The following is a 10,949-nucleotide window of genomic DNA, read 5'->3' as shown; positions in this document are numbered from 1 at the left end:
GCTGGGTCATATGGTAGATCAATCTTTAGCTGTTTTAGGAACCTCCAAACTGTTTTCCACAATGGCTGGACCAGATTGCATTCCCACCAGCAGTGTAGAAGGGTTCCTGTTTTTCCACATCCCCGCCAACATTTATGATCATTTGTTTTCATGAATATTTCCTCTTTAATCTCACAACAAATTGTCTTTCCAGGGACACACACAAGGGAGCTCCCATGGCTTTCACTGAGATCCAATTTCCACACAGCACAAGTCCCCTCCTCCTTCGCTCCCCTTGGACTTTGTCCTGTTTTCCTGGGGGAGGTAAGGGGCAGAGTCCAGACTTGACTCATCTCCCACCTCATCAGGGCTAAGATCCCAGCATTGTCACAGAAAATAACCTTCCTGCTGCAGAACACCAATTGCACAGCCGGATCAGCAAAGTATCGCTATTACCCTCTACCATGGAGTACCTCTCTGCCTTGAGCCCCGGTGGCCTACTCAGGTGACTACTAACTCTCCTTTCTATACTGCAACTCGAGGGTTATGGGCAGGCAAGGCAAAAACCATTAAGCCCCTAAGACTGGCTTCCTTTCCTGCTCCCTTCACTTCCCCCTTCCCACTTTCGTGGTCTTCCATTGGCTAATCTGTAAACCTAGAATCCTCCCACCCTAACCCTCCTACCTCCACTATACGCCCTTCCCAACCCTCCCAACCCTTGTGCCCTTTTCTTCCAAACCAACTCCCAGATCAGTATCCACTGCGAGCTCCGAGTTTGGCCGTAGGATCTGGAACTCAGCCCCACCACCTCAGCGACCTTTCCGAGTCTGTGATCACAAGCGGACAATCAGGAAGGGTTTGACAGCTGCCACCCGCCAGGAACTGCTAGATAAGGTGAGCGAGCTCAGTTCCTGGGTTCCTAAAGCAAGAGCAGCCAAGGGACACAAGGATATTGACAGCTAGGTGTGATAGAACTGAAACAGGTGAGGTCAAGGAGAGGGGGTTGGGGTGGGGAAGTAAGCTCAGTGAGGTCTGCTGCATTTAGGTAAATCTGGTTGTTTTTCAAGTACTGGGTACTAGGGAGAGCAGTAGAAATGGATGAGTTTCTGCCTTTGGGGGCTTTTTTTTTTTAAGGTAGGGTCTCACTAGCCCTGGTTCACCTGGAACTCACTCTAGTTAGTACCAGGCTAGCCTCAAACTCACAGCAACCCTAATGGGAGTTTGAAACCAGCTTGGATATGTAGCAATCACTAGTTTAGCCTGAGCTACAAAGTGAGATTGTGTCTCCAAAATAGAAGAATGGCACAGGAGCAAGAAATAGAACTGGGAATATCAACCAGTGTCTAAGGCACATAGGTGATACTGTGAAACTAAAGGGCAGGTGGGCATAGGTTAGACCTGCCCCTTCCCTCCTGCTTCTTGCTGCTGGGCAGGCACTGGAGACCTTGCTGCTGAGTGGAGTGCTAACGCTGGTCCTGGAGGAGGACGGGACTGCTGTGGAGACTGAGGACTTCTTCCAGCTGTTGGAGGACGACACATGCTTGATGGTGCTGGAGCAGGGACAGAGCTGGAACCCCAGGGTAAGGCCTGTGTAGAGGCTGCCTAAGGTAACAGTCCTTTCTAGTTTCTGCAAGCTTCTATATGATCTTGGGAGCAGAGGCACTGGGAGATCTGTGGAATCTTCAAGAACATCAAATACAAGGGAGGAGGGGCTGATCCGACCTCATCGGGTCAGTGGTGTCAGGGGCCACTGCAATGATGGAGGTGCCCTACAGAGTGGGATGCTGTCATATGGCCTGGGCCGAAAGAAGCCAAAGCACAGCAAGGACATCGCCCGCATCACCTTTGACGTGTATAAGCAAAACCCTCGAGACCTCTTTGGCAGCTTGAACATCAAGGCCACATTCTACGGGCTCTACTCCATGAGTTGTGACTTCCAAGGAGTTGGCCCCAAGAAAGTCCTCAGGTCAGAAATGACATGTCATCAACCCCATCCTTAAAAGTTGGATCGTCTCCCAAATTCCATCTCCCATACCCAATTATTTCAATGTGCTCCCTTGTTAACCCCTCCCCTGAATCTAACTCAGGGCGTCCTCTTGGGGTACCCTAATCATCTGATTTCCCCTTGTTCTGCCTTTCAGGGAGGTCCTTCGCTGGACCTCCTCACTGCTGCAAGGTCTGGGTCACATGTTGCTAGGAATTTCCTCTACTCTTCGCCACATAGTAGTTGGGACTGAGCAATGGCAGCAGCAGCAGAGTGGCCTCCATTCCTACTGAGAAAGAGCTCCAAGCTTCTGTGCCAGACTCGCTCCAAGAGACATGTGAGGGCTGTGACCAAAGCACCACGATTTGGAACCTGCATACAATGCAACCTACACACTCACCTGCCTTTCTCCTCTAGCCGGTCTCCTCCTGAAGAATGCAGCACATTTCCTGCCTTCCACTTACAGACCTGCCCTCCACCATCCCGAGTCTACTTGATGGCTGCCACACCTACATCCTTACCAACTCCTCCTACCCCCAAGATCAACCCTCTCTCATCCCACCTTGAGATCTCTGTTGCTTCAGACCTTTCTAAAAAAAAAAAGAAAGAAAAAACCAGAAATGTTTCCAATAAAAAAAAAAAAAATAGAAATGTTTACAATTTGACTTTGGTGGGGGTCACAAATGGAGCGTCAGGCTATATAGGCCAGCATGGCCCTGAATTCTTGAGTCCTGCCTCAGCCTCTTGAGTGCTGAGATTACAGGTGTGTGTCACATCTGATCCAGTAAGATTTCTTGTCTCCATTTCACACAAGGAAGGGGTGGTACAGGTACTTCCTTTCACCCTCCCCATCAGCATCCATTCCCAGGTCCCAAAGCCTCAGGCTTCAAGTATTGAGTTCAGTGCCCGCCTCCGCTTCGCCACTGCACTCTGCTGCTGTTCCCAAGCCTCTCGTCGTTTCAGGAAGGTAGTCAGGGCCACATTCCGAGCTACATGGTGGCCAAAAGGATCTTTTATCAGCTCCTGGCTCTGCTCCCCTGCAAAGAGAACCACTCATATTTAGTGCCACCCATGATCAAAGATAGATTCTACATAGATTAAGGACCCATCCATAATCTGCTCAGCCATCTAGTATTTAGGATAGGGGAAGGGAAAGTTTGGAAAATAGTAACAAGAGTCACTGATACTTACCCAACTCAGCAGCAATTTCCTTCCGGGCCCCCAAAGCTGCTCCACTCCAGATGGCATCTAGTACACGGCTGCCATGGCGGCTACAGGCCAGAGCCACATATTGTCCCTGCATTGAGACAAGCAAGGTAAATCATAGTAAAGTACATAAAAACAAACTGAGGGCTGGAGAGATGGCTTAGCGGTTAAACGCTTGCCTGTGAAGCCTAAGGACCCTGGTTCAAGGCTCAACTCCCTGGGACCCATGTAAGCCAGATGCACAAGGTGATGCATGCATCTGGAGTTCATTTGTAGTGGCTGGAGGCCCTGGTGTACCCATTCTCTATCTGCCTGTTTCTCTGTCTGTCACTCTCAAATAAATAATTTTTTTTAAAAAAGACAAAAAAACTGGAAATAAAGTTCCAGGAGACATTAGAGGCATAGTCAAAGCCATGTAGGAACTATAGATATTGTGCCTTCAGTTCTGAGGTTCAGTCCTTGAGGAAGCCCATTATCTCTATGGAGGGACTGGAGCAGAAGCCTAACCTTTAGGGTCCTCAGTACACGGCGACGCTGCTTGTGTGTCACAGAGGGACTAGTCAGGATGGCATCAAGTACATGAGAGCCAGCAGGGCTCTGGGCCAGAGCTACAAGTTGTGGTCCTGACAAGGCACTCATACTTCGAAGCACAAGACCTGGGTTGGAGAAGTATAGCAGATGCTGGAGCAGTAGAGACCCAAGTACTGTTACTTCCCCGAGAGCTCTGGCTGAGGCCGTTTCCACCTGGGAGCAGAGACAGGAAATTAGGAAGTGGTGACTCAACCAGATAGATGTACTTTTCCCCCAAAGTACTGCTACCTTGATTTGAATGAGATCAGAAATCTCACCATCTTAATTCAAGGGGCTTCTGAAACCCTAAGAGGCCTAACCCCCAATTAGTCACTGGCTTGGCTCCCCTACCTCACCTGGTGCTCCGCAGGCACTGCGCCGTCCTCCTCCAGTAGTTCATAGTACACCTCATAAGCCATCAAAGTGGCAAAGAGAGGCACACAGGCTACTTGTCGGGATGAGGGCTCTGCACAATGGAATGCCTGGAGAGGGTGGGGAGGAGACAAAACATGCTCATTCTGAGAGTTATGACATCCTTAACACTGACTTTCTATACAAGGAAACAGTCAAGAAAAGTTAAAAGCCTAACTCTCTAAGTAAGCAAACTCCAGCCAGGTGTGATAGTGCATCCCAGCACCCAGGAGGCAGAAGTAGGAAGATCGCTGTGAATTCAAGGCCACCCTGAGACTACATAGTGAATTCCATGTCAGCTTGGACTAGAGTGAAACTCTACCTCAAAAAAATAAATAAATAAATAAGCTCCATGAGGGCAGGATCTGACCTGGCTTGTTATATCCCCAGCCTCTAGACATACAACAGGGAGTGAATATAGATTTATCACTTAAAGTCCTCTCAGTTCTGGGAGACACTTTTCATTCCAGGGATGTTCTTAGACTCATTTTTCCCTGTATCTATGAACCCTGTGTTCCACCACTCCCTTTGTAAGCTTCCATGAAAAACTCCTGCCTCTGCCGCCCTCCTTGCCATAAGCATATTAGAATTATGGAAGACTGCCACAGCTCTACACCTATATCTATGAACTTTTTTGACATTAAACCTCTTGGGTCCAGATCAGACATGGGACTAGGTTGCCTAATGGAAAAGGCACCTGACTTTATATTAGATAAATCATAACAAATAGAATTGGACTGGCGGCATGAACAAGTTGCAAGTACTGCCCACTAACCTCCAACAACAGCTGTAAGACCTGGGCTTGATGAACCCCAACTCTGCGGCAGGCCTCCACGAGGGCAACGACGACTCCTGTGTGGCCCTGAGCCAGTATAGCTTCCAGGGCAGGGCTCAGCTCCTCAAACACAGGGGAAAGCTAAAGGGAAACAAGGGTTGAAGAATCTTTGGCATTCCATTCATGGTTATTTGTTAACTTACTCAGAAAAATCTTCTTATTGAAAAACAATACATGCTAGATTTAAAAAAAAAAAAAAAAACATTGCTGGCCAGGCATCGTAATGCATGCCTTTAATCCCAGCACTCAGGTTGCAGAGGTAGGACAATCTCCAGGAGTTCAAGGCCATCCTGAGACTACATAGTGAATTGCAGGTCAGCCCAGGCTGTAGCGAGACCCTACCTGGAAAGATTAAAAAAAAAAAAAAAAAAAAAGGCTTGCTGGGCATGACGTTGCATGCCTTTAATTCCAGCACTCAGGAGGCAGAGGTAGAAGGATCACCATGAGTTTGAGGCCACCCTGAGACTACATAGTGAATTCCAGGTCAGCCTGGACTACAGTAAAACCCTACCTCAAAAAAAAAAAAAAAAAAAAAGAAAAGAAAAAATGCTGGAGAGATGGTTTAGTGGTTAAGGCAATTGCCTGCAAACCCATGTTTGATTCTCCAGATCCCAAGTAAGCCAGATGCACAAAAGTGAGGCAAGAGCAATGCCCACTAGGTGTTGTAAGCGTCTGGAATTTAATTTCAGTGGCTGAGGCCCTGGCACACCAATTCTCTATCTCTCTGTCTTCTCTGTCCACACCCCCTCCCAAATGAAAAATAAAATAGCATTGCTAAGGCTGGAGAGATGGCTTAGCAGTTGAGGTACTTGCCTACAAAGCCTAAGGTCCTAAGTTTGATTCCCTAGTACCTACATAGAGCCAGATGCCCAAAAAGGTGGCATATATACACTTGGAGTGTGTTTGCAGCAACTGGAGGCCCTAGCACACCCATTCTCTCTGTCTCTTTGTTACCTTTCTCTGCTTGCAAATATATTTTTTTCTTTTTTTTCTTTTTTTTAGCTAAATAAATAACAGTGCTGATAGCAGGACTTGATTGGGCTGGGAAGCTCCAGAACAAGAGAAAAGTGGTAGAGGTCTCACCCCACAGAAAGAGGAGATTAAGTAGCCCTTCTGTAGAAGATGGAAAATTGTAATTAACTAAACCTATCCTTCCACTCAAAATCTCAATCCAAGAGACTACAGTCAAGGCAACCTCAGTATTAAGCAGCCAAAGGAAACAGAAGCTATGGCAATGACTTTAGTGTTCACACGAATTTAGAGCAAGCGTCCAGAATCTGGGTGAGCCATCGAACTTCAAGCTGCAAACAAATTAAGCCAGTCTCCTGCTGGCAGTCACTCCTGAAAAGCCAAAATAGATCTCTGGGAGAAGGGCACCTTCACCCTAAGCTCTAGAAAACTCTAAGGAATAGCTTTACAAGGGGAGCAATGGGCAGCACACTGTCAGATATATGGAGACAGGCACACAATAAAGTAAGGCCCAATGAACAAAATAGCAGAAGGAGACCCAGGCCAGGTTGCCAACTCACCAGCTCAGGGGTAGTGATTGCATTCAATAAGCGCTGCAAAGGGAAATTAGCAATGGGATGTGCAGCCAAGGTCTGCAGCTGACCCTGGAAGTGATCCTCAAACAGGCATTGGAGCCTTGGGGGCTCCAATACCAGCAGCACTTGTTCCAAGAGTCTGGAGCTCGTCTGATCCCGCAGAAATAGTAGTAGAGGACTGGAGATGAGAAGAATGAGATCAGCAAATTCTAACTGAACTTCATCCAAAACACAGTTGTAGTAAATCATCTCATTTCACACAGCCCCACCAACTACGGTCAGATTCAAAGCCCTGATCATACCTGCCATCTGCTGACGAATTGCAAGTACTCAGGTAACCAATCACAGCACTACAGAGATGCGCACAAAATTGAGGCAGTTTGTGGTGTAACACCTGTAAGGCCACTTGAAGACAGAAGCTGGAGATCTTGTCAGTGATAAACACTGTGGAGAGAAGTCAGAAATAACAGCTCGTCCTAAACCTGAAAACCTGCACAATCTCAAATTTTGTTTTTGTTTTTTCGAGTAGGGTCTCACTCTGGTCTAGGCTAACCTGGAATTTACTATGTAGTCTCAGGGTGGCCTTAAACTCACCATAATCCTCCTACCTCTGCCTCCTCAGTGCTGGGATTAAAGGCATGTGCCACCACACCTGGCACAACCTCAAATCTTAAGTAAAAAGGAGAACTATGTATACAAAAATATCCATATAGGGGCTGGAAAGATGGCTCAGCGATTAAGGCACTTGCCTGCAAAGCCTAGTGACCCAGGTCCGATTCCCCAGTATCCACATAAAGCCAGATGCACAAAGTTATGCAAACATCGGAGATGACTGCACAGGTAAGAGCACTCGCTGGGGCTGGAGAGATGGCTTAGCATTAAGTGCTTGCCTATGAAGCCTAAGGACCCTGGGTCGAGGCTCGTGCATCTGCAGTTTGTTTGCAGTGACTGGAGGTCCTGGTGCACCATTCTCTCTCTTTCTCTCTCTCTCTTTTTCTGCCTCTTTCTCTGTCTGTTGCTCTCAAATAAATAATTTTTTTAAAAAAAAAGCACTTGGGCTGGAGAGGGCTTAGAGGTTAAGGCATTTGCCTGTGAAGCCAAAGGAACCAGGTTCAATTCCCCACGACCCACGTAAGCCAGATGCACAAGGGGCACATGCGTCTGGAGTTCGTTTGCAGTGGCTAGAGGCCCTGTCGTGCCCATTCTCTCTCTGTCTGTCTCTCTTCTCTCTATCTCTCTCTCTGCTCGCAAATAAATAAATTTAAAAAAAAAAAAAAAGCACTTGATGCTTAAGCATGGGGTCGTGAAATCATCTGAGTTTGACTCCCAAGAACCCACATAAAAAGCTGGATGTGATCACACACATCTGTAACCCCAGTCCACAGGGGTGGAGACCAGAGAATCACCAGGGCTCACTCAGGGAGGAGGGGCAGGAATCAGCAGTGCCAGGTTAAGGAGAAGAGAACCTATCTTAAGGAAGTAAATGGATGAGCAACAGAGGATACCAAGCATTCTCTTCTGGCCTCCACACACACACACACACACACACACACACACCCTACACACATACACAAATTCATATACCACACCACACCATGCATACCCTACACACACAGTCATACAATTTTTTTTAAGCCATATACAATGCTTTGACAATGATCCAGACAGAAGTGAGAAAAGGGCTAAGACTTAATGTAAGGGCCCTAGTTAGTGGAAATCTCCAGAAAAGTATATCCTACACCCTCCTTCTACTTCTCCTCCTTACCAGCAATGTTCTTTAGAAAACAGGAGCTCAAGTCCTGAATACAATTCAAGAAGGATTCAGGGACCTCAAAATCAGTTGGCTTACATTCCCGAGCTGTGGCTCTTTGTGCTTCTAAAGGAAGATCAAGAATATGAGCAGCAGTGAAATTACAAACTACCACTAGAAAGGAAAACTCACTATATGAATAAGCGTTCAGCTCAGAGATACAGAAGGGATAGGATACAACTGAATGTCTCTTATGGATGACTAACCCAAGATGACATTTACCTTTTTTTTTTTTTTTTTTAAATTTATCAAGGTAGGGTCTCTTTCACTCTAGCTCAGGGTGATCTGGAATTCACTATGTAGTCTCAAGGTGGCCTCAAACTCTCGGTAATCCTCCTACCTCTGGCTCCCAAGTGCTGGGATTAAAAACATGCACCACCACACCCGGCCACTTGTCTCAATTTTTCTACTTCAACAAGCTCTCCTATGGTTCACAGAAGATACTTCAAATTCTTCAGTCAAGTATTTAAGGTATTCCAAAATCAGAGTTCATTATACTCTCTAGCCTTATTTTCCAGTGCTTTTCAAAATACAGGTCACATCCTGTAACTACATCATGAAATTAAGTTAGTGGTCTCAATTAGCATATTTTTAGAGAAATAGAGAATTAAAAACAAAAGAAAATGTCTAAGTGGGCTGCATATAGTAAAGATGTTATTTCCTGAACTTTTGCTTGAGTCCAACATGTGTATATGAATACATAAACAGACTGAGTGAGACTTTGTCCGGTGACATGACACACACCTTACAGCATTTGAAAAACTGAAGCAGAAAGATATGTAGTGAGTTTGAGGCCAGCATGAGTTAAATTAGTCCCAGGCCAGCTGGGGCTACATAAGACGGTGTCTCAAAATTAAATACTAAATAAATAACCAGGCATGGTGACACAAGCGCACATCTACTTTGGAGGCAGAGGCAGAAGGATAAAGCATCCAAGGCCAGGCTCTGACAGGCAATGAGGTTGGAGGCCAGCTTCCCCTACATTAAAATTACAAAGTTTGAGCCGGGCATGCTGGGGCCTTTAGGCCCAGCACTTAGGAGGCAGAGTTTGGAAGATGGCCGTGAGTTTGAGGCCACCCTGAGACAACATAGTGAATTCCAGGTCAGCCTGAGCTACAGTGAGACACTACCTTGGGGGAGGGATGGAAATTAAGTTCATTGTTTCTCAGCCTTTTGGTTTAAATCAAGTGCAAAAGTTTGAAATTCATTGGTTTAAGTAAATATTTCTTCTCCCACCTTCTTTCCCCCTCCTCCTTCTGGACCCTTCCTGCGCCACAAGCTAAGAGCTGTCTCCTAAACACATGTGCATCCTTACCTCTGGATGTCTGCAAACATTAATCTTTGGCCTTCTAAGCCCTGCACCACTTTTTAAAATTAATTCCTGAAGGCCAAACTACACCATGAAAATTTATTCTTTTGGGGCTGGAGAGATGACTTAATGGTTAAGGTGCTTGCCTTCGAAGCCTAAGGACCCAGGTCCGACTCCCCGGTATCCACATAAGCTAGATGCGCAAGGTGGCTGGCGCATGCATCTGGAGTTCGTTTGCAGTGGCTGGAGGCACTGGAGCATCCATTCTCCATCTTCCCGCCGCCCCCCCCCCAATAAATAAAATGATTTACTCTTCTGAACGTCGTAAACTCTCCTTCAGTAGAGCCACATCCTTCTTGAAATACTTACCAAATGATTGGGAGCCACGAGGCCTGGCTTTCTCAGACTCCAGAAGTGTCCCTCCTAACACCTGCAACAGAGTTCTGACCACGAAGCTACCATGTGTGTTTCCACAGTAGAAAAGAAAATCACCACACAGTTCAGAAGCTAGTCCCAGGACTAGCTCCTCCACGGTCTCGGAGGGACCATCCTTCCCATCTTCTTCTTCCTCCTCCTCCTCTGCAGGACTTCCCAGCAATCGAGGCAACTGCAGCAAAGCACTTTGCAATACATGCACCCCACATCGATGACAGGCCACGGAGCGCAAGTCGGAGCGCAGAGCAGCCCATACTCGGCATAGCGATTTCGAAGGACTGAACTCCAACAACTCCTGTAGCATTTCACTGCCAGTCCTGTTGGTGGCCAAAGCTAGAGCTTGAGACTCCACTTCCTTCAAAATATTGTGCACCATCAACTCTGGAAAAACGAGGAAAGAAATGTCTAATGCGACCGAGAAAAGAACACGGTTATGTCCCATCACTTAACCAAGGAGCCGAGGGACAAAATAATAAAACTAAGTCCCCACCCCCTGAGGACTCCGGAAAGTTTCCTGGCCTGGGTTTCCGCGGCTCGCGCCACCCTTCAGTCGCTCCCTACCTCGTTCTTCCCCAGCCTCCGGCGCCTCCCTCAGCGCGGACAGCGCGCGTCGGAAATAGCCCAGCGCCTCGGGGCTCAGGCGCGCGGGAGCGTCGGCAGGCCGCTCGCGAGGCTGGCGCGGGGGCGGCGGCGGGCGCCCCGAGCCCCGGCCCGCGCGCCCCCGCCTGCCGCCGGCCCGGACGTGGCGCCCGGCCCGCCGAGGAGAGCGCGCGCCCAGCCCCATGCGTGCCTCCGAGCCTCCCGGAGCCGGGCGGCGGGACTCAGGCCCGAGGAGCTCCGACGCGCGGACACGTCACAGTCCCGCG

At 47.8% G+C, this 10,949-nt stretch overlaps 2 protein-coding genes across 2 annotated transcripts; one reads left to right on the top strand and one right to left on the bottom strand.

Moving 5' to 3' along the window:
- Positions 1 to 312: 312 nt before the first annotated feature.
- Cideb (cell death inducing DFFA like effector b) lies at positions 313 to 2,587 on the top strand. Its single transcript, XM_004661834.2, has 6 exons — positions 313 to 484; positions 729 to 873; positions 1,413 to 1,559; positions 1,755 to 1,945; positions 2,121 to 2,300; positions 2,381 to 2,587. The coding sequence occupies exons 1-5, from the start codon at positions 444 to 446 to the stop codon at positions 2,254 to 2,256; spliced, it is 660 nt and encodes a 219-aa protein (XP_004661891.1). The 5' UTR covers positions 313 to 443; the 3' UTR covers positions 2,257 to 2,300; positions 2,381 to 2,587.
- On the bottom strand, positions 1,083 to 10,867 carry Nop9 (NOP9 nucleolar protein). The gene is made up of 10 exons (XM_045154644.1): positions 10,645 to 10,867; positions 10,018 to 10,464; positions 8,295 to 8,405; positions 6,832 to 6,973; positions 6,515 to 6,707; positions 4,926 to 5,066; positions 4,096 to 4,221; positions 3,677 to 3,913; positions 3,155 to 3,260; positions 1,083 to 3,000 (listed from the first exon to the last, which is right to left on the bottom strand). The coding sequence occupies exons 1-10, from the start codon at positions 10,865 to 10,867 to the stop codon at positions 2,843 to 2,845; spliced, it is 1,884 nt and encodes a 627-aa protein (XP_045010579.1). The 3' UTR covers positions 1,083 to 2,842.
- Positions 10,868 to 10,949: the final 82 nt, after the last annotated feature.

The sequence above is a fragment of the Jaculus jaculus genome, chromosome 7 (genome assembly GCF_020740685.1).
Source record: "Jaculus jaculus isolate mJacJac1 chromosome 7, mJacJac1.mat.Y.cur, whole genome shotgun sequence".
NCBI classification, from domain to species: domain Eukaryota; kingdom Metazoa; phylum Chordata; class Mammalia; order Rodentia; family Dipodidae; genus Jaculus; species Jaculus jaculus.
This window is presented reverse-complemented; position numbering and strand designations above follow the sequence as displayed.